The sequence below is a fragment of the Macrobrachium nipponense genome, chromosome 18 (genome assembly GCF_015104395.2).
Source record: "Macrobrachium nipponense isolate FS-2020 chromosome 18, ASM1510439v2, whole genome shotgun sequence".
Lineage (NCBI taxonomy): Eukaryota > Metazoa > Arthropoda > Malacostraca > Decapoda > Palaemonidae > Macrobrachium > Macrobrachium nipponense.
Window position 1 is genome coordinate 28,940,914 of NC_087211.1, and position 24,883 is coordinate 28,965,796.

General features: G+C 36.0%; 1 protein-coding gene across 4 annotated transcripts in view; it reads left to right on the forward strand.

Moving 5' to 3' along the window:
* The window catches only part of LOC135196939 (anoctamin-7-like), a 694,520-nt gene that overhangs the window by 617,833 nt on the left and 51,804 nt on the right, over positions 1-24,883 (forward strand). For 2 of the 4 annotated variants that reach the window (XM_064223781.1, XM_064223782.1), the window contains exons 4-5: positions 11,096-11,203; positions 19,040-19,066. In XM_064223781.1, the coding sequence (XP_064079851.1) occupies positions 11,096-11,203; positions 19,040-19,066 (135 nt within the window). The remainder of the gene's footprint in view (positions 1-11,095; positions 11,204-19,039; positions 19,067-24,883) is intronic. The other 2 variants (XM_064223783.1, XM_064223784.1) reach the window with 1 other exon arrangement.

Sequence of the window (24,883 nt, forward strand, 5' to 3'; positions counted from 1 at the left end):
TACAAATGAATAGACACGTGTCGGTTATGTATAAGTTCTCACTGATGAACACCTGCACGTCAAGATTCTTGGATTTGCTCGATTATCATTAAAAAAAATTGTTTTGATGGTTAAAAATGAGACACAACGTAAGAGGAGAAAATTAACATGCACGCAAATGTACACAAATAGAGCACAAGTATTGGTAAATAATTCTTTGTCAAGTATCTCGGTTCAAACAGGCCATGTTCATTGCTCCTAGTGACAATATAAGCATCATGCTCAACGCTCCATATGAAATGTAAATTAATGGATGGCCTTCATAAACTTGTCTTTAAAAAAACTCGACAGCCCTTATAGCTCAGAAAGGCCAATTCAAATCCCCGCTATCTTACAACAATCGTTGATTACAAATGAGGAGGAAAATAAAAATAATAATTGCTTCAACAAATAAGTTAGCAATACCAAAGTAGGTCTAGACAACACTAAATAATAAAGGAATAACGGCTCTTCCCATCTACCTTTAGCCTATATAGCCATGGTTTGTATTGCTTCTTTTATAAATAGAACCATCATTCAATCCAACGTGCATTCTTTCACCGCAGACAGCCACACATGAATATATATATATGTATATAATATATATATATATTATAATATATATATATATATATTATATATATATATATATAATATATATATTATATATTATACGACACACATGCAAACACACACATATATATATACACACACACATATATATACTATATATATATATATATATATATATATATATATATATATATATATATATATATATATATATATATATGTGTGTGTGTGTGTGTGTGTGTGTGTCTGTGTGTGTGTGTGTGTGTGTAGTGAAAGAATAAACGTTGGATTTCATGATCAGTTTGTGTGTATTCCTACACTTTATTTTATGTATTGGATATGAAACGTAATATATAACAAGGTATTTAGATACCTTAACGGGGCGAGAAAGATTATTCTCCCTTACGCGTACACTCGTAATGGCCTGTTTTGCTTTATTTGTTCTTTAAATGATATACAATGTTATAGTCGACCTTGCTTGAAGCAATTTTTTTAAGTAACTGATTACCATACTGATTTTTTTTAAATGCTATATAGTTGCGCCGTCCGTACTCCAATGCCCTCTTCATGAAAGTTATTCTCAAACGGTTCATTTGAGAAATTCAGGTGAGGTATGTTGGGGGAGTCAAGACCCAGGTAGGGGTTTTCTTCTCTATGAATAGAAGCGACGGGAAAGGTCCAAAGCACCTTGCAATTTAGGGTCGTTCTTCTTCGTTGTTCCTGAGCTGTAATAACCCCTAGTGACAAGTCGATCTGAGTAAATGTCACAGTGCACGACGTACAATGCTTCTGAGAACGGGCGTGCAAAAGGTCGTTTTGTGCGTGCTTGTAGTTAGCATGAAGAAGAGAGAGCGCACGACTTTGATGAAATGTTTGGTTCGATTTATTGGTCATTTTGTTATTCTGTTTAGAGTTATTCTCTTTTAAAGGGAAACGCCATTTTCTGCAGATATTATTGTCATGTCCTCTACCTAGTGAACTTGACTCAATTTTTTTTTTTTTTTTTTGCGGCATGAAGTAATGACGAAGCAGGTATGTACTAGAAGATGACGAACGGAAGTTTCAATTTGATATAATCGATAAGCAATCATGAATGATGATAGACGTAGATCACCCACTCCAACTGTACAAACAAAAAACGGAAGGGCTGCCAGTGAAATAACACTGAATAAAATTATGATTTTTCTGCTTACAAAACCAAAGTGAATAATGTTATGATTTTTCAGATGAAAAAAATGATTGCAATATAAACAAATGATTATTCCCTGATGAATATTGAACAATGGCTAATGATTATCAGATTGAATACAATTGGATGATTATACGGCAATTATTAGTTGACTGAATATTGTTAACCGATATACTGTAATATAATAGGTTATAATATAACTAAATCTGAGCATTTGGTGATGAACTGCGAGTGCATGAAAGACTGACTAGCTATTTATTTGCTTTTGGGCGACAGTTGCCCAAGTTCTTGATTCAAAGCTTAATTTCATAGTTATTCCCCAAATACACTTGGGTTAACATAAATTAATCATTGGTCAGTGGTAGTTGAAATATGGTTGTAAAATCGTATTGAGAAAGCCTTTATAGATTTGATGACTCTAATTGTAAATGAACTGACACTAAATCTGCGAAAATGGCTTGTTCTGTTGAATGGATTTTAGGTAATGAATTGCAATCCGCCGAGATGCTGCAGCCATCACAGAACAATACTTCACATGAAAAGACGAAAGTTTTTTTCATTTCTTTAAAGATCGCTTGAGTCTCAATTGGATATCTCGCATTTAATTATGTTGGATTCTCAGACGGAAGAAATTCATTTGCTCTGTGACTTCCGTGCAAAAAAAAAAAAAAAAGGAATGTTGAGAATAAGATCATCTCTTGATATAGTTATCGTCCTTGTTGCTCAAGGTTGCTTAGTAGAAGTCATCAATTTCATTTATACATGTCAGGGGTTCATGCGGAGGTGCGTGACAGGTTTCTTGAAAATGACTGTTCCAATTATCTTCGCGCGCGCGCACACACACACACACACACACACACACAGAAAGAGGGATGAATGAACACAAAGAGAGGGATAGAAAGAAAAAGTGAAACAATAAGGAAGAGGGGAAAATGACGCAAGAAAAATACAGTGGACGAAAAACGTCATAATTAGTATGTAGACTTCCTGTCTCCTTCGAAGGAAGTTTGCTATGAGGAAGAAAACAACGCCTCGAGGATGACCTTCCCTTTTGCGCCGTGTGAGTGTTTGTCAGTGTCTGCTGTCGTTTTCAAAAGAGGGCGAATCGATGGTGAAGTTCAAGGAAGAATGTTCGTCTGTGTGAGAACACACGACATTTCCTTTCACAGGAACTTTCAATTTCGTTAATAGCGCTTGAAACGGTTTCAAGCCACGGCAACTTATTCGAACTACGGAAACGCGAGCATTCACAAAAAACGTTTCTAACAAGGTCGTGATCCCGGGTTGCCAACATCGCTGGAGTAAACAATGGAAAAGACGCCACCTCAAGGGAAGACCGGCTCTACTTTTCACTCACAGGAACAATTTTTGTAGTACTATAGTAGATTCACATCAACCGTACATTTGATGTCTAGGCCCGTCCCATACGACGCTATTGATTGGCTGTTGATAAGCCAATCACAGGGCTGGAAACTCTCAGTCTCTCTCGAGAGTTCACTTAGGCAGGATGTATGTTCCACCGCTCCTGAGGGATTTGAAAGATGTATCCATCAGGAGAGGCGGAACATATATCCTCCCCATGTGAACTCTCTCAAGAAACTGAGAGTTTCCAGCCCTGTGATTGGCTTATCAATAGCCAATCAGGAGCGTCGTAAGGGACGGGCCTAGACATCAAATGCACGGTTAATGCGAATCTATATAGCTGTGCAAAGGAGAGTGAGAGTGAAGTCACTTCACAGCTAATCAGCTGAAATTATTTCAGGTCTTCGATTTTACTCTGAAGCTAAGAAACGTTGCACTTGCAAGGAAAGTGGCTAGTTTTCAGCGAGTGATTTTCTTGCATTGGTTTATATTTTTCATATGTATGCTCCTAGAGCATATTTTCACTTTTTTATGTAGAATATGCACCAGGACTCGTTCTTGTCGCGAGGCATTCTTTTACCCAGTTCCTGAATCTCTCACAAATATTGGTTATTTGAGTCTCCAGAGCGCTCCCGCTGTTCGGTTCTTCTGTGTCGGAACTATACCATAGTCTAGTGCTGACTTAGCTTTATTTTGGGGGCTTGGGATTATCCTTTGACAATCCGTCAGGATTTTTATTCTTTATTTTGTTTTTGCGAAGGCCATGGGAGCCGTTAAACTAATGACCGCACATGACCACGGCAAGGGAAAAAATGTAAGAAAGGTGAAAGCATGGAAAACCCAAGAATGGGGAAATTACAAACCAGGAACAGCCAATGAACAGAGCCATTCGAGGGTTCAGGAATAACGTAGCTCATTTTCGTGAGATGTTCTGGGCACAACAGCTGTTGTCCGTGGGAGGGACCCATTCCTGAATTTCGGGTTACGAACTGCACTTAGTGAGATTGCCTAATATCCTCGTTAATCCCTGGGAAGTTCTCGGCCACCGGGTATATGTAGCTATGTGGCGATCTGGATCTGTTTACAGCAGTTTTGAGTAGTTGAGACCCAAGATGAGAAATTCAAGAAGTAGCATAGTAGTTCTGTTTATACCAACAGTAGTAGTGTTAGTGGAGAAAGAAGACGAAGTAATAATAACCGTGGTTGATGTATCGGTGGCTGGAATTTAGCTGATGTCTATATGTCAGAGTTGAATATGTATACGTAACAAGAGCATTGGATATTTTAAAAAACGAATGGAATGCAGTGGCGGGAACCGACAGAACGGAGTTCAGAGGCTCGAAGGCGTTATTATTCAAAAGAGACAATACCTGTCAAGTACCCGTATGGACAAAGGCGAGTTAAAGGGTCCCTCCCTCATGCGTCGACAGCAACGTATTGATTTGCTCCAGTCAAGTCAACAGCAGAGGGATTCCTTTCACACCTCTGAAAAAATGAAAAATGGGGCAGAATTTTACCCTTTCTTCTAGTTGCAAAAGTGCTTTCATTTTCACTTTTAAATCCTCGGCTGCGTAAGAGATGCAAATTGTATATGCCATCTTGTGTGTTGCAGATATACAAGTTTTCTGAGGAAAAGGTTCACCGTTTTTACCGTAAATTTGTAATATTAGTCATTTGTTGGAGTGTAATAATGATGATAAGAGTGTTCAGGACAGGGCTCCTCCCTCCAAAAAATGACTGGAGCAGAGCCTGTGACTTTGGTGGTCAGTGTGAATGTGTGATTCCTGCAGTTAATAGCAATATGAATACTAAATACCCAATGAACAAAAAAGCCTGCGGGAAATTCACCCGAGACTTCATGTGTCACTAATATTACCTTTGGATTTTTTCTTTTCGTATCACTATATCTTTTTTTTAATTATACAGCAAAGTTTATATCAGTTTTTTTTAGTTTACAGACGTGTCAGATTATACATGAAATGGCTTTATTTTCAGATGCATTAGTTTTAATTGCAATGATGAAGATTACTTTCATGAGCAGTATTTGTTTTGATTTTACATTCCGTTGACATGGCGACGTTCTAAATGGAGCTTTCGAAGTTGTTTAGGATGAATTCCAGATTCTTTCCCTGCTTGGCGAGTCATTTCTGAGCCCGAACACTCAGTGCACTTGAGCAGTGAAGCCCGTTCAGGTTTATTCATTTTTCTAAATTGACGCTCCTCGCTCTGCAGGGCTTTTAACCCCTTTTTTCAAAGAGTCATTGGGTGTGTTTGCAATAGTGGGAGCAGTCTGATCCTGTCGCCTCCTTTTTATGATTGCAATGTGATATTACAATTAATCCTAGGTTAATATAGCATATTCGTGACAATCGATTATGTAGTTCATATATATATGTATATATATATATATATATATATATATATATATATATATATATATATATGTGTGTGTGTGTGTGTGTGTGTGTGTGTGTGTGTGTGTGTGTGTGTGTGTTTGTATAATAAAGGCAGATGCCACGAAGAAAGAAGTGAAAATACCGAATGGTTGCCAGGCCTTTCGACACATCAGTCCTTTACTAGCAGAATGAAGAGAAATATAAAAGTAAATTTGCAAGAAAGCCCGTGTAATTGACAGGTGAAACTGATATCCCTGAGGATGGCGATTTTAAAGGAACAGATTTCTCTCTTGCTTGCTAGTAAAGGACCGATGTTCCTAGCAACCACACGATTTTTTCACTTTTTCCTTCGTGGCATTTGCCTTTATTTATACAATCATCACGTAAAATATCTTCGTGATTTTGTTATACATATGTATTTAAGGATGTATATACCATATACGAAATGTATATTAAAGAAGGGTAGATAAAAATAAAACATCTTTTATTAAAATGTTAATAAAATGTTTAATATGACTCTAACGAACAACGTACTGTACGAAAAATAAAGTTCTTTCAGTAATGGAAGCAATTTCAATAGCGCTGCAAATCAGATTTACCTCTTGTCATCATCTGAATATCTCGAATACACGCGAGAGAAAGGATTTGTGTACCAATTACACAACAAATATAGAAACTGCCTGAAGCTTCTTAAACAAATGATTTTTAAGAGAATGCACCCAACGAAGCATGCGCCCTCAAAATCCGATCCGACCAGCACAAGTTTCCGCAACTCCTTCGGGCAGCGGCAGCAATAAAAATCCACACAGTTGTGTTATATTTTTCATACATCTCAGAACTAGATCAATCAGCCTCAGCAAATCATTCACAGTTTTCCCCATCTCTCTTACAAATAACATTTCCGCTCATTTTATTGGACATCTGCAAAAGCACTTCAGCAATTGATGAATACGATCTTAACAGTTCTTTAACAAATGACTCGCATGAAGTACCTCATTACGTGATTTATACAAAGCGCCTCATCATTCGATTCGTACTATTTAATATAAACAGGTAAACTCAATATAGCCAGTGGAAACAAACGCAAGAAAGTTCGTCAGAATATCGATTCGCTGAACATTTATATTTGTATATGATATCCAAGGTCCTTTCAATATACTCAGAGTTTATTTAAAGGAGTCCAGAGAACACAATGGCCAACCAATATATGTCCTTTTCGGCGCAGCTGAGGTCGTGACGTCAGCTCTTCCGCTGCAGGCTTCGTCCACATCAAATCCGTTATCCCCGACCTATATAGCTAAAAGGCCGCAAGAATAAACCTGGAGACCATATATTTACAAACAAGTGCTTGAAGAGATCAGCTTGAAATACTCCGGCGTTATTCATTCTTTTTACATACCTATCATTATATATAGATTTAAATATTAGGTCAGATTTCCTGAGTGACTATAAAAATGCCAAGAATTTATGTTTTACCAGTGTCGACAAAAAGAAAACATTTCATTCCATGAATTCCCAAAACAACCAGAAAAATATGGAATCATTTCTGCAGGCGACAGGATCCAGTTGATTATGATAAAAGCCGAGATATGTAGTTTGCATTTAGAAGAGATACATCTGAGAGAAACCTAACCTAATGTAAGAATTACTTATCAACCAGTCCCTAAGCATTTAGAAGCCTTCAGCAAGGAGAAAATCCAACAAACACATATATCTACGTATATATATATATATATATATATATATATATATATATATATATATATAGTGAGTGTGTGTATTTATATTTTCGCTTCCTACTGATATAATTTTATATTTTACTCGTTGCAGAACGTTTTTGACGATGCGAAATCTGAATAAGACCACCACTTCTACAAAATTAAACAAAATGTTAAAAAAAACTATTTAGTGATACAGATCATATTATGTACATGTACTGCAGTCATAGATATTCACCCATATTTACTGATTTTTACCAATAAACTAATGCATTGTGTTTGTGTAGAAATACATAGATGATTATCTTTTTTGTATACATTAACCTTATAGGATGTAATGAAAGTTTCATTTGTCTTGTCTATTGCTTATGGAATTTTACCAACAAATTAATCCAGTGCTTATTATAAAGTGTTTCATATTTTGATTTTCACTGTTTATATGATTTTATTTGTTGGTCATTACAAGTTAATAAATGATTTATAGCTTTTTTGTATTTGGCTTGCGTCTGATTTATTCTTTTTGCATAATTCTATTTAGCAAATTAAATTATTTAATGTAACACAATATTTTTCAAACAAAATGGTAGAAATAAGCCCCAAATATTGGTGTATTGCCAAGCGTAGTTGAGGTTCGAGTGGCAGACGAGCCCTCATGCACTACACTCTCCAAAAACAAATCCTGCCGTACCCGTCTATTACGATCTCGACTCTCGAGATCGACAGGTTCTTAAAAATAATAAACAATTGGGCTGTAATGACTGACGACAGGTTGACAAACAAACGGAGGGAGAAGGCAGATAACAAAACTAAAAAGTTACCTTAAAATTAATTTATTTACAAGATTTATACATAATGTACAGTGAGTCCAAGGATCTGGGTGGCAGAAACACACAAAACTTATAAACTAACAATAATAATATGTATGATTAGGTCTTTATTTACGTAAACTAACGCACATAAATGTAGGGGAAAAAGTCCCAAAAGTTCTTATTGGCTTACGGTACGTCAGTGCAACATTGTAGCTCTTGAACCTAACGAGAATCATCAATCATATCACTGTCTGGAAGAAAGTTCCATAGCTCTGCAGTAACTGGGAAGGAAAACCTCAGGTACTCCAGAGTGAGGCATTGGAAGCCTTTGCTCTGGAAAATCAGTAGCAAAAAACATTTTGTTCAAAATTCAAGTGATACCTGGAGGATGAAGGTCCCAGATAGGGGCACTCCAAAAATAAGGCTAAGAATCTGAAGCATGCGTCCTTAATTCTGCCATCTACATGATTCTAAGTCCGTTTTGGACGATGCCCACTTTTCTAATAGGATTATTTAATAAAATATCATTTTTAAGTCAAAATTGATGCCTAGTGTTTCCAAATATTCAAATTCTTTAAATTTACTGTTTCTTCTGCACAATGACAAGTAAACAAGTAAACATGCAGTGGCATTTTGGGAGCATAACCTTATGCCCAATAACTTTGCTACACTATATATATATATATATATATATATATATATATATATATATATATATATATATATATATATATATATGTATATATATATATATATATATATATATATATATATATATATATATATATATATATATATATATATATATATATATATATATATATATATATATATGTGTGTGTGTGTGTGTGTGTGTGTGTGTGTATGTATGTATGTAGTGTAGTAATGTATGTATGCAAGTATTCAGTATCGCTGTTTATGATGAGGTGTGTTTTATAACATTGCATTATTTTATGACAATTCCCATTTTTCTGATATACTTCTCCTTGATTTCCAAAAGTTAAGCAGCTGTGCCAAATGTACATGAAAAACGACTTACTAGACTCGGTTTCTCGTCGAAGTTTTATTGCTCTGCTGATACTGTCATAGCTCTCTCGTTGGTATGTCAGAGTATATCTTACTATATTTTACGGTTTGCAGTTTATGATTTAGGGCAAATCGTTAAAAGTTACCAATGTAATATAGAACTTGAATGGAAATTTGGATATCAAGGAAGCAAGGTTGATTTTCTTTTTATGTTGCTTGAGAACAACTTTAGCAGCTTTGTGTAGAAAAAGAAGTCGTGAGAAGAAGGAAGAGTTTTTTGGGCTTTGTCAGAGTAGCAACACTCGTAATCCATGATTATGGAGTGTTAGGAAAAGTCTTCACTGCTGCATTTATTCAAGTCCACTCATGTGGTCAGAATAGTCTCTCTCTCTCTCTCTCTCTCTCTCTCTCTGGTAGATTCTTAGATTTATTGTTATTATTTTTCAACTCTGAGATAGCTTCCCCTATCAACTGGTGACTGCAGATGTGTGGATAAGTCGCTCCTATCAGCCGAACAAATTAAATCGCTTTACCATTCACCTGATTTCTCTTTCAAGCGTTCTTGCCTGCTGGACGTGAAGTCCCTTGCTTTCCATTACTTCTTTCCCAGTGTCTAACAGCGCTTTTTTTTAGGTCTTTCTCTCCTCCGGATTATAAACGTATTGGCTACCATTTCTTACACATACGTAAACCATCTCAAAACTGTAACCAATCCTTTCCTGGTTAAGATTCTGCCTCTCGTCACATTTCTCACTTTTTCAGGTCTTGCGCTACGGAAACAGTTCATTTCAGTAGCTTCAACCTTTTATCTTTCATTCTTATTTAGAATCCACATCTCAATTCCTTAAAGGAGAGTTGGGGAAATTATTATTATCTTCATTATTAGTATAATTATTTTTGTTAAACTGTTTAATTCGACGATTGGGTATTGATAGGACATAGTAAGGTGTGCATGTAACAAATGGAAGGAAGGTCCGCATTGGGGAGTCTGGAAGAGGAGATAATAATGACCAAGAGTATCAGAGCGAGGTCAGCGAAGCTAATAAGATCTTGCTTCCTGGTAGCGTCTTCAACAATTCAGATATGGCGAGGGCGAAGATTAAAGCAAGATCACCAGTAACGATGTCATATCAGGCGGAAAATTTTCAGGTGGTATTTGTCCTTGTTTTCTTGTGTTTAGGTGTTTTTTTTATTTATTTATTTTTTTTTTTTGCATTATCTTTTACTTTTCTAAAAATATATCAATATTCATTCTTCGAAACCTTGTTTTTTTTTCTACGGGGACAGGAAATGGGGAGTGGTCTGTGATAGCACTGAATATGATTAAGTTTATTCCATTCCAGATCTTGTGCGTTACCAGTATTTGTAAACGACAAAGAGGTTTTATTTTGAAAGTTCTCCTTGTTTATGCTTCAGAGGCTGTTCGGAAACAAACACGCTTTATTTTATAGGTAAAATTGGTCCAGTAGACTGATCATCTATCTGCTTTCTTCAGTTTTCCCTCACTGCAATCCGCTAAAATTAACGTTTTTATTAGTCTTCGTTCTTGCAGTCATAACTGAAAAATAAACATTTTAACCCACATACAGTATACACTAACATATCTTTTGAATTATATATATATATATATATATATATATATATATACATATACACACACACACACACACACACACACATATATATATATATATATATATATATATATATATATATATATATATATATACATATATATATATATATATATATTGTATATATAGTCTATATATACACATAGATATATGTATACATTTACATTTATATGTATATATATTTGCATATGTATGGATGTATATGCGCCAATGCATTTTCATATGGCACGGAAGCGCACTGCTTTCTTGAGGTATTAAAGGACTCGACACTTAATGCCTCTATATTTCTTGGGAAATTTTGCTCTTATCGTTCATTCATGTTCTTTATGATCATACATTCTTATTCTCTTTTTTTTCTCGTTATTTTCAGGAGACGGAAGAGAGTGGAAAGGGGACTATATGCTTCATCAAACTAAGTGCTCCTTGGGAGGTCTTGTGCCATTACGCGGAAGAGCTTAACATGCGGGCACCACTCCAGGTGAGGCCCTCCTATTAAAAACTCTCTCTCTCCTCTCTCTATCTCTCTCTCTCTCTCTCTCTCTCTATATATATATATATATATATATATATATATATAATATATATATTATATATCACGTGAGTCGTAATTATGATTAGTCTTGTCTTGAGCGTGAAAAAAGTGGTTATAAATTATTATCTGATGAAGTTTAAGTATCTTTTTTCCTCTTTCCTGTAGTTTACTTAATCGCTTCTGAACACACACACACACACACACACACACACACACACACACACACACACATATATATATATATATATATATTATATATATATATATATATATATATATATATATATATATATATATAGTATATACACTATATATACACAATATCCAATGTAGCACGAAGAAACACATTCTTGAGAATATCCTTAAAGCCCCAGTAGAAAGGTAAGTGAAACAGGGACCTAGAACAAGTACTTTCGTACTGTATTCTACTTTTTCAGGTTCTCACTGAATACAATAGAAGTTGACGGACCTTTTTATACAAAAAAGGGAAAGAGGGGGCGGGGTTACAGTTTGTTAACCTGGGCGGAGGGCTGTTTAAGCAAAAGTGATAAGGAAACAGGATCAAGGATGGAGATTTAAATTCCTTGTTTATGTGGCTTCAGTATAAATAGACTCCAACAGATTCCTCAATAATCTGCAGGTCAAAGATCACCGAAAAAGGAATCTGTTGGAGTCCATTTTTATTGAAGCCACGTCAACAAGAAATTTAAATCTCCATCCTATATTATACCTTGATCCTCTTTCCTTAATCTCTTTTGCTAGAACATGCCACCCAGATTAACAAATTGTAACCCCGCCCCCTCTTTCTGTCTTTTTTTTTATATAAAAATATCTGTCAACTTCTGTTATATTCAGTGTGAACTTAAAAAAGTAGAATATGCTTGTTCTAAGTCCCTGTTCCATTTACCTTTCTAATATGGATTTCAGGATATATATATATATATAATATATATATATATATTATATATATATATATATATATATATATATATACATATGTTTAAAATGAAACTGAAGTGTCCATGTATATCTTACCACGTTGAATAAAGTGCGATTTTTCCGATTTTTTTAAGTAACTAACTAGATAGGGATCTATGTTTGCCCTAGAAAGCCATGTTTTAGAAGAAGTTATTGTTCCCTTTGTTTGTAAAATTCTTCAGTACCCTATGAACCGTTTTGTTCATTTACCCTCCTCGATCTTTACTGTCATTAGTAATTTAATGACAGTAGAAGCTAATATTGATAGTAACGAGAAAAAGAAACATGACAAGTAAAACAAAGCAAATGATGAATATGTGTTAAAGAATATACGAAAGACATGAAGAAAAGAAATGTCAGGAAAATAAGTAGAAAAAAGATTGTGTGGAAATTGAAGTTGGTCTGGAGATGAGCTAATGCGCAAAAGTCATTGGATCCAACAATAAGATACCAATGCAGAATGCGATGATGTCAGGACAGAAAATGAAATTCACTGTTTATGGAATGAGCATTTTGTGGCTCTGTTGAATGAAGGAAACATCTGGTAAATGATGCTGGAGTTGCTGATGTCGATGTAAAGTTACAGAAGTTTCTGCTGAGGATGTAATTGGTGTTAAAATGATGAGGAGCGGAGTATATGTGTATATGTATACATATATATGTGCGTGTGCAGATATATATATCATATATTTGTATGTATAGAGTGTGTATTCATATGTAGATATATATACATTACTGGTGCTCCGCATTAAATAGTATTATTTAATTTCCAAATGGTGAACTCTATTTCTTTTAGCGTTATACTTTCAATTTTCATATGTATGTGTGCGTTTGGGCGTGTATTTGTGTATAGATGAACATATGATTTTTCTGACTAATACCAAAACCAGCAATGACTGTGAAAAAATGTTTTCATTTTTATTTGTCTCTATTCCGATTTTCCTCTTTGTCTTACTTCTCTTCTTCCTCCACATTATCAACCGAAATTCTTTCAGCAATATTTCTTCCAGTATAGGATCGCTCTCAATAACATTCGAAAGACTTTCTTTTTTTTTTATGTCGTTTTAGACGAATCTTCGGCTTCGTCAGGTCTGAACCCAAATCAAACAAAAGGCAGGTTCGTCTGGACTTCTGGTATCTCGCCGATTCAATATTTGGCAAGACTATGATAGTCCCGGCAACAAAGGGAACAGCACACCCAGGTAGTCGCAACTTTGTTGATCCTGCCTGACTAAAAATAATACGAGGTGGTGTTGCATGTTGATATGCTGATACAATGATCAACTAGAAAGAGAAGCGCCTCAGTGGCGTGGTTGGTATGGTGTTGGCGTCCCACCTCGGTGGTCGCTGGTTCGATTCTCGGCCATTCCATTGAGGAACGAGAGATGTGTACTTCTGGTGATAGAAGTTCACTCTCGACGTGGTTCGGAAGCCGTTGGTCCTGTTGCTGAATAACCACTGGTTCCATGCAACGTAAAAGCACCATACAAACAAACAAATAGAAAGAGAAGAGGATAGTTATATCTATTATGTGAGAGGAAAATGAAACTGGGACTGACGTGATAAAAAAATTAATTATTGTTTCTTTAAATGGCCATGAAACTATGCGGCACATAATTGCATAGAGAGTGAAGTTGATGTCTTATTTAAATACATATATAGGAAATAAAAAGCAGTTGGAAATATTGGAAATCTTGTAATAACGAAAACTAAACTCTGACCATTTATAAATGCATTACCTAGACTGTTTATCTGCATTGCACCAGCACGAGAGAGAGAGAGGAGAGAGAGAGAGAGAGAGAGAGAGAGAGAGAGAGAGAGAGAGAGAGAACCTACACACATGATTTTCAATAATTATTGCTAGATAACAAATATTTGCAATAAGACTTGATACATTTGGCAACATTACATTATGAGACAACCCACATAACATTGATGATTGAAAAACCATACGTTGATGCATTTCCAACAAACGTCGCTTGTCCTTTTGTTTCCTTTGATAGTAGTAAAGGTTTTTATACCATTTTCACTTCTTAAGATTTATTATTGAGTTCAAAGTTTAATTTTGCTGCTTATATTGCAGGCAGTTCTCAAATAGAAATATATGTCAGGTTAAAATAATAGAATTAGCATTCTAATCATGTAGCAATAACCAACGAGGAGTCTTGATTTAAACGTGTCTAGGCACAGAGTGTGAGAGTTAAGGCATTAGGATATAGGACTTGCCCGGTCACTTATATCTATAGTCAATGACGCTATTATTCCTGCGGGGCAGATTGTATCACTTAACAACACTGTGAGAAGCTGTAAGAGTTGAGGAAGTTGTCCAGATGCTTCAAAACATCCTGAAGTAAAGTGTTAGTGATTATGATTGATAAAAATTTACATGTTGATGTGACAGTCCTCTTTTGGATGTCTGAGATGATGATCATTGCCTAAAAAGGGAAGACTTCATGGTTTCTAAGTACCACATCAACTTTGCAAAGCTTTGTAGTGCAAAAGTAGATTTGAAGCTTATTCTCTATTTGATTTATCATGTCCATGTAATCTGTATGTGCACTTCCAAAACTGTGATTAGAAAAGTCATCAACCATACTTACATTGCTGGGTATATTCTACCGGCCTTCTAAACCATGTAACAGACAATAGATAGTTCCCAGTTATCCCAAAGTCATACAAGGCAGATGTGATAACATGAAGGTGTTGTTCTCACCTCCCAGCTCCACATCTCTGAGTCAGTGTCGCCTCTGCCTTCTGTGGACAATGAAGAACATGGTCCATATCTTCAATGTTCGCTCTGACAGTGTGGCAAAAGAATTCGAGAGGTGTTTCAGTGTAAAAGATGAGACTAACTTCGTTGTTTCTTGCTTGAGATGAGGTACAGCTGTTGACAGTGATCGCAATGTGGAGGGCAATATGTCTTTAATGTTTTGATAATTTCACATGCCAAATTTTGTAGAAATCTTCTGTAAGGACAGTAACAGGTTATCACATAACATTAGGTTCCAGGAGGTGGACACATGATGATGGCAGATATTTTAGGCACATATTCCCACCTGTGGCTAGCACCACTGATTTTTGTTCTTGATAGTGAGGGCAGATATCACGGACTGTTCTTCCCATGTATGGACAAGCACAGCTGTATGCTCTTGATGATGATGGCAAAATTTCAGACACTTCTTCCCATCTGTAGCTAGCAGCACTGATGTTTGCTCTTGATATTGATGGCAGACACTTCTTCCCATGTATAGACAAGCACAGCTGCATGGTCTTGATGGTGATGGCAGATATTTCAGACACATCTGCCCACCTGTAGCTAGCAACACTGACTTTTGTTCTTGATGGTGATGGCAGATATTTCAGACACTTGGTCCCATCTGTAGCTAGCAACACTGATGTTTGCTTCTGATGATGATGGCTGATATTTCAGACACTTCTTCCCCTATATAGACAACCACAACTGTATGCTGTTGGTGGTGATGGCAGATAACCACATTTAACAGTGAAGGGGAAGGTAGGCAGATTTGCCTTGATTGGGATGAGATTATGATGAGCACAGAATATTTCTATAATTTTAATGTTCACTTCGTTTGAAATGTGAGAAAATCGTATTCAGTCGTTATGGGTTATAATTACTTGTACCGTAATTTTATATTATGTATGTTAAATGCCGTCAAATATACAAATTTGCTTTACGATTATTGTTATGGAAGCTAACCAACCTGTTGTCTAATAATTTTGCACCAATTGATCAGTCCACACTTAAACCCTTTATGAGCCATCATTTCACCTTCGCTAACATTAACCCCCTCATCGTTACATGCATACATATAAATATCTTCTTCTTCTTCTTCATCTTCAGCTTTTCCCATCCTTATATGGTGTCGCTGTTTATTAGTCTTCTCCATCTTCTGCGATCATTCATGCACCATTACCTCACTCGCGTTCCTCTCCCGCTTGTCCCTGTTCACTGTGTCTCTCCATCTCATTTTTGGTCTATCTCTCCTCCTTGTTCAAGATTCTTTTACGTGCAGAATCCTCCTCTCCTCTCATAACATGCTCAAACCAGCAATCTTGTCTGCTGCAGCTTCTTCGATACTTCTGTAATTTTCACCGTCCCTCTTATGAAGTCATTCCTTATCCTGTCTCTCCTTGTCACTCCGCACATCACACGTAATATTCTCATTTCTGCCACTTCCATCTTTCTCTCTTGTGCTTTCTCCATGGGCCATGTTTCAAACTGTAAAACATCAACGCATGTCTGACAATGCTCATATACATTATTCCCTTCAGCTTTACATTAAATCTTATGTCATATAGCACACCTGATGTTTTCCTCCATTTGCACCAAGCTGATTGTATTCTGTGGTTCACTTCCTCCTCCATCCCTCCACAATCAGTGACACACGACCCAAGGTACTTAAAGGATGTACTCTTTTTTCTTCTACCTTCTCTAAGTTGATGCTTCCCCCTTGGTTCTCCTCTATTCATCCACATACGTATATTCATTATTTGCTCTGCTTATCTTTAGGCCTCTGTCCTTCAACGCACTTCTGCACAATTCCAATTTCCTGTCTGCTTCTTCCTTACTGGTGGTTACTAACACTATGTCATCTGCAAAGAGGACACTCCAAGGCACCTGATCTTTCACCATACATATAAATATACGTAGGTATATTACGATGATGAAGGCATAAGACCAATATCCGGACATTAAAGGCAGATGGAAAGGCACCCGAATAATAATCATGATTTATTGTGACTGACGGCATTTCGTATTATTCCATCGAATCTTCAAGGCTACAGTGACACAAAATAGTTTATTTAGTAATAAAGAATGAGCGTCATTGCATAAAATCAAATTACAAAAATGCTTTTTCTCCCTAAACAAACCTATTCAAAACATGGCTAAAATGTGAATAGAGATAGAAAGTGCAACACGCTGGAAATAAACAAGACAGCAGAACAGTTAGGCAATAAACAAAGGTGTGGAAGAGGTCTGGGTATTTAACGTGGAACGACGCTTTTAGGAAAACCTTGTCAAAAGTTATAAGGTCGTCTTCATGCTCGGCTGCAGCTGTTGCTTTGAAGTTTTCTTCTTTTTTATATCAATCTGTGTTTTGCAGATTGCAAATTGGTTACGTTTGATTGATTATTCAGGCCTGGACAATCTGCATCCAGTCCTATAACTAACGTCCTGACATAGGATCATTCTACTGTCTGTGTTCCGTAGGGGATTAGTGCTGTCAGTGCACCTCATGCGGTGCACTGTAGGCATGACTTTGTAGCGTGCCTTCGGCCTCTAGCTCCAACCCCTTTCATTCCTTTTACTGTACCTCCTCCTTTCATGTTCTCTTTTTTCCATCTTATTTTCTATTTTCCACCCTCTCCTAACAATCGATTCATAGTGCAATTGCGAGGTTTTCCTCCTGTTATACTTTTCAAACTTTCACTGTCAATGACTCAGCGCTGAACAACCTCATAGGTCCCAGTGCTTTGCCTTTGGCCTAAACTCTACTGCCGGTCATATCACTAAAGGACCAGTAGAACATAGCCAACCACGTAACTATTGTTGATGAATGTGACCATCGAAGCCTTGGCTCTAAGGATAGACAGTCTATCTCAAACATCTAACGTCACTCATAAAAACACTTGTCCCAAGTGTGAACTGGGAACCTACGCGGGATGTACGAGACGCCGACTGAAAGTCCGGGTCTTTAGTCATTAGGGGACTAGTTATAGGATGGGATGCATTTTACTTACACAAATATTAAGCGACATATATCGTTGAATATCCAGTTCACTCTACTTCTGTAATATCACCGAAGGAGAATAAATGATTCAAACGCCCGAGAGTAGACATCAACGACTTACAGTCGACGTGCTAACCACCCGGCTATCAAATACAATTCCCCTTAGGTGAGATTCCCGAAGTAGAGCGAACTGGATATTCACAGACATATTTACCTTAATATTTGTGTATGTAAAATGTCACAGTGATGTAATAATATATATATATATATATAATATATATACATATAAAGGCTGAAATAGTAAAATAGCAGAATGTATGCAATATAAAAACACTGTATCGTGCTTCTAAGTAATCAGTGGAAGGATCCACAGTAATAATCTTGTTTATCAAGACGAAATATATTTGTAGAAATTTTTACAATGCTTAGAGCTTTCGTCCATCATTCTGTGGACTTGATCACTAACTAAATGAGAGACACATCATTGGTGAAGAAATTGAAATAATATAAACAAACAAAATTTTAAAGTTAAAATATGCGAATAAGTCATTGGCTCGCATATTTTAACCTTGTTTATCATTTGTGTATATATATATATATATATATATATATATATATATATATATATATATAGATAGATATATATAAAGCAACTGTGAATTTTTGTATGTTTTATTTTTGTTATGATAAACTGTTTTGATGCACCATGAAGCATAGCAAAGGAAAAGTAGAATCTTTTTTGGTAATATGTTGTCATTGCCTCTCTTGTGTAGAAAAATAAGAGTAAATAAATGGTGCAGAATAATATCAGTTTAAGGTAGCATTTAAAGAGTGGTGATACAGATAGGATATTGAAGTGTATTGAAAAACGAAAAGTAGGTAAATATTCTTGTTAACTTGATGATGTTGTCACCAGTATGTGATATCTCTTGAGCACATAATGCCTTAAATAATGTCATATTGAAAAAATAACTTTTTCTTCTATCTTAAGTGAATGTTGGTTTTATCTCCCCTGAATGGTGGCCACAAAACTTTGATGTGCAAGAAGTAGGAGCTCACCGGTTCTTCTTACAAGAACGTTAGTAAGCCATCATCATTATATACATAATTATACATATTATGTCGTTATACATATCTGACATTTCTGTGCATGTTTACAATTCTCTCTTCATCGATGTATCATACCAACGAGAGAAGGAGAGGAGAACATGACGATAAAGAAAGACAGAGCTAAAAGGCAGGATGCAACGATCTTGTGATCTTTGTTAACCTATGACGCCCCAGTTTGAGTCCAGAGAAAACAAATTTGATGCAGTTTTGTTAATATCATTTTTCACGAGTATTTTAAATGCATGCTGTTTCCCATCCTCTTTAAGTTCCCATACCCGTTGTTATCCTATCCTATTTGTGTTATGGATAGAAAGAGCAACAATGCGTTACGAAAATCCAATATGGCAGCCAATTTGAAAAAGCTTGTAGAACAGTGCTTTCCTGAGGGTCTAACTCGGTAGCGAGATCATTGCTTTTTCTCATCTATCCATGATGCTGCCTTTAGATCAGCAGGCTGTTATGAATTTGTAGAAATTCCTTCACGCCCCCTGTGTAAAGATCCCAGATGCATGTCCGTCGTTGTAAACCTTTCTTTATGGAATGCCTATAACAACCTTGGTAGAGCTTAATATGACAGCTCTAACTTGATTCATCATAAACTTCCTAACAGATGACGACTCTTCTTTATGAAATTCGTAGTAGCTTTGCTTCATTCTAATCGAGATATTTACTCAAATGACGTGATGCTTTGAGTCATGACGCAGAGGAATTTCGCTTGTTAGTATACCCTAAATGCAATTCTGATAACATAATTATGTCTGTCAGTTTTTGTTGCCTTCATTTATCTCGAAAACTAGGCTGTCCATCAGTGTGGCTGGGAACTTTTTCCAAGACACGTGGTTCCATCTTCAGAAAAACTATTTCATCGTGTTAAAAATAAAAAGAGAAACCATCTGAATTGTTCATCATGTTTTGGTTCTTATGAGTACTTGTGGTTTTCAATTGTTCAAGAATGCAATTCTATTGTTGTGTTGTCAGTTGCAAATGACCTCTTACCTTACCCATACAGATCCATTAAATCCGGATTTTAGTTTTCGTCTCTTATGACCGCGCTATTACTGCAGTTCATGACCATGATACTTTCATGGTTTTTTGAGCTGTAGTCGGTATTATTATTATCAGAACCAGAGTAGTAGTAGTACGTAATATGTGACATCTTGAAAATTTATTGGTCTACTTGCAGATGCTCGTCTGTACCGATAAGGCCAACGCATTTGCATTACTATGGACAATTTAGTCAAACTGTATTTCTAGTACCACAATTCTTGATCCTTTTGATACATATAAATATAACTATCAAACATGCTTGTACAGATGTGAAAATGTTTGGAATCGGCTCTGAAGCCCCAATATCAAGAAATTAAATCAAACCCTCCCATAAATAGAGGCTCGAACCGTCCCTAGACTATCAAAATTGGGGCCTCTGATCAGCCTTCGTGTGATTATTCATACTGATATGCATATCAAGATGGCCAAAGCACGTTTGCCCAGAGAAATAATAAATGAGATTTGATAATTGCCCTGCTTACAGCAAACTCAGCCTCATCACGAGTGAGTCAAAATTCTTCTGCTAAGGATATGGCTCATTAATTAATCCTCCCAATCATTTAATGATGGGAAACTATTTATAAGTCCTAAAGACAAAGCAGATTTCCTTTGCAGGGCAATTTGAGGTAAAGGTCTTTGGTTGCCGATTTTTCTGGCAATATGTACCATATGTGACCACGTAAGTGACATGTAAATGACTCTAAACGACTTAGATAGCTGGAATAGAGGTTTCGTATTTTTTCTGAAATGTTGTTCAAAATACTTTCTCCTAAACCCAATTAATTTTATAATTTTATTTTTCCAAGCATTATTTCTTCAGACGTGTGGAAACTGCGTCATGGTGTTGATCACACCAATTTCACCGGCCACTCTCAGCACTTACATGGTTCTCTAGGGTTGCTGAAAACCTCATACATAACCCCTTATGTAATGACGTTGACTTTTGGACCGTGAGAGACATGTGAAACAATCAAGTCCCTTTGATGATCTCGATGTTGTGACTGTGAGTCCAGACTTTCTGGAAGTGCTGCCTTTTGCTGGTTTAACCAAATGGCACTTACATGCGAAGTTCAGAGGAATTATTTTCAGTCACTCAGTATCCTTCAGAAAATCATCGCTCGAAATTGTAGTTTCAATTTTGTCAGCCATCGGAGGGTATCCTCTTTGGCCATCTTCCTTCAGCTGCCTTTTAAGAGGTAGCGCCACCATCGCCATTGGCGTCTGCCTCTGTGGAACAGCATTGGGAAGCGTCGTTATCCTTAGTTCCTCTCCTGCTCAACAGCGGAACGGTCTTTCTGGCAGTGCAACTGATATGATGGACCATCGTTTTTGTTTCTTTTGTTTCGTTGATGCTTGTGTGTGCATATACTACTATGAGATTCAGGGCCCCTGTAACACGGTTTTTTCGCAATAACTTTTTAACTATGCATTTCATACATATAACGCTTATTCAGAATACACATTATATCTACACATAAATTTTGACTGTATTCTGCATTACGTAGGTAGAAAAATTTTGGTACTTATAATGTAAAAGTGACATTTTTTGTAGACGGGCCAACTTACTCAGAGAAAAGGTTTCGAACGCACTTGTTACGTGACTTATGACAGCATTTCTTCCCTCTTTCTCGATGGATGATTGGCTATACGTAACGAAGGCTATACCTCTGGCAACAATGATATACAAATTTAAATACAAGCAAAGCAGTACACCTTTATGAACTCTGAAACCTCTCCACTGATAATTGTCATAATGAACAAACCAACAAAATATGTTAATAAATAAAAAACACTTCTATTATGTCTAACTCCCAAAATAAGTGTCCTAAGAAATTGCAGTCTACTTTATAGGTCACAATCAGATTGACAAGATGTAGGGAATAGTTGGTAATTTTCAAAAACATAGTAGACAAGCTTGATTTGATAAATGCTATATCCAATGTCAAGCAATTTTTATTTATTGGCTATCTACCTATTTACTAAAAAAAAATAGCCGGTATCGTATTTTGGCTTTAAACCTTCACCAATAATTATCGTCAGAATGATGACTTCATGAGGCTCCACCCACTTTCGCCTCGTTATAATTCAGGATAACACTGAAGGCTATCATGGGCATTGTTGGATTAGAAAATTTAACTTCTGACTATAAAAACTCATTTCTCGAATTCTCAAGTAGTTGTAAGAAGCGCTAAATGATCCTCAAGGATCCCAGCAGTTGGCCTAAACGTTTAATTCATGTATATTACTGCTATACTGCTGCGGCACTACTGCTTCAGTATTATTACTACGTTACCACAGATACCCCACCCACATCTATGTATCGTTCCGCCATTCATAGTCTTTGGGTTTCAGAGCTGACGAAACAAGGTGAATGAGTTTCTGTCTGGTGGATGGGCGGAGCAACATTTTGTCAAAAGGTGTTTACATGCTTACGTAATGAATGTTTTTTTACTCTTGGCTCGTGTTCATTGGCCATGGCGTCGGCTAGATAATTTTTACTCTATAAAAATTAAAACGATCGGGTTTAGGTTATTGATAATGCTGAAAAAATTTGTGTGTGGTTGTAAAATGTACATATGTCAACTTTCAGCTACATCCGATGCTTTGATAAAGAGCTAAGACCAAAAAACCGTGTTACAGAGGCCCTGAATCTCATAGTAATGATGTTATCCATTTGTTAATTTATCTTCGGGATTTTTTTTATTTATTTTCTTTTTTTTTTTTACTTTAAACACATCTATTCTATTCTTTCCACGTATTCTGTTCCATTGCAAGTTAATGGCGCTTAGCCCTGTTCCGTATGAATGTTGCTATTTCTTGAAATCAGGCATACTAGCAAATATCATTATTATTATTATTATTATTATTATTATTATTATTATTATTATTATTATTATTATTATTATTATTATCATCATGGTAAATATTCGTTTAAGTAATGGTTTTGAATACAATTTCGTATACACTTAGTGTTTTCCTATTCCAGACTTGTCATTTCTACTATTATCTTAGAATATTTCTCTCTCTCTCTCTCTCTCTTCTCTCTCTCTCTCTCTCTCTCTATCTCTCTCTCCTCTCTCTCCTCGCTTCATTTCTTTTATTTTTTTTTTTTTTTGAAAACCAAACCAAGGTGGCGTTTCATAGTTAAATATTATTTTGGACAAAATCACTTATATCAAATTTTATTTCGCAAGTTGTCAGCAATGTTTGTAGGAAAACGCTGACGGCAATGAAACGAAAACTATTTTTTATGTATCATGGAGTAAACTAAAAAATTTCTAGCTTGCAAATCTCTTCGATTAAAAAACGAAGTCTGTTTTAAAGGTCACTTGATTCATTCACCGGTAGATTTTGCGCATCTTGGAACAAAAATCGTCTGTGTCAATGAATGCTGTCTCAGGCGGTTGGTTATCTGCGTTTTTTTTTTTTTTAAGTTGAGTAAAGCTTATATTCCTACACAGGTTTTGTAAGGCAAACGGAGCAACTTGCCATTCATGATAATTTTTCTTGTATAAGTTTTCTTCTCGGAGATTGAAGTATGTTTAAATTGTGAAACATTTCTCATTCTGAAACCAGCTATTTTTAGAACCCCATTTGTTAAATTTGAAATAAAAACATCCTTTTATAGGATGGTAAAAATAGTAATAACAATAATATTTTTGCACTTCCTATTCACCATCCAACATTGATTATGTTAACAATGTTCAATCTGGGAAGTAAAATTTACATTTTGGGTTAATCAAACCCTAAGCGATGATGGTATGTTTTTAACTCCTTATTGTTGGGCAGCAAATACCCAACGAATGATTCTGACGTTCGCTGATGTTGAGTTTGGTGTTTTGACTCGGCATTGAAGGTTGTCATTGTATTTCCTCTCACGATACGTCATCTTATTTTGTTGTTGTCAGATGTAGCCAAGTGTGGTTAGGATTGTTTATCTTAGTTTATAACCTCAGGCAAATAATAAAATAAAATTCCCTTCATTATTAATATGCCATATGCGAAGTATAAGAAAGGTATCAGTTAAATGAAAGTTTCCTCATAAAAATTGAAGGAATGACACTATACTTTGTGGATTTTTACTGCTCCTACTACATTTTAGAGAGCAAATATCCCAAAATTCCTTGAGATTTCTGCCAGGAGGGGTCTCGGTTTTATTCATACATTAGAAAGGTCTGTGCAACTAAGTATCATTTTTAGGTCAATTCCCTTCACACAGTCTCCCAAATCACTGACATCCTCCATTTGAGAAATTTCAAGCTGTGATCACATTCTTCGGTACTTTTCCTTTGTTTTAACTTGTAAAACCAGTTAGCGCTGAGTAATTATAGTATTTGACAATTACAATAGTCGCTTTTAAATAAATGTAGAAATGATACCCTAATTGGGGACCAAGGTCTTCTTCATTACTGTGCTAAATGTGAAGTACTAAAGTGAGGGAGGAAGTATCATGAAACATTTTGTATTTCGGGAACTGCCGCTCGGAAGGCATTTCACGTGTGTTCCAAGACTTTAACCACATAGACTTCACCTTTTAATTGTCTAGACTTCAGCCTTGTCTTATTTCCCTTAATATTGTCAACTACCATAAATCGAAAGTGGTAGTACTAGTGATTAATGAAAGAAATTTGTCTGGTCATTCCAGAGGGTCGCGTTTTAGATGTTCTATAAATTTCGGAGCTGATTTTGTCCACCAATCTTGTGTAATGATTGATATCCCAAACATTTCAAAGATACT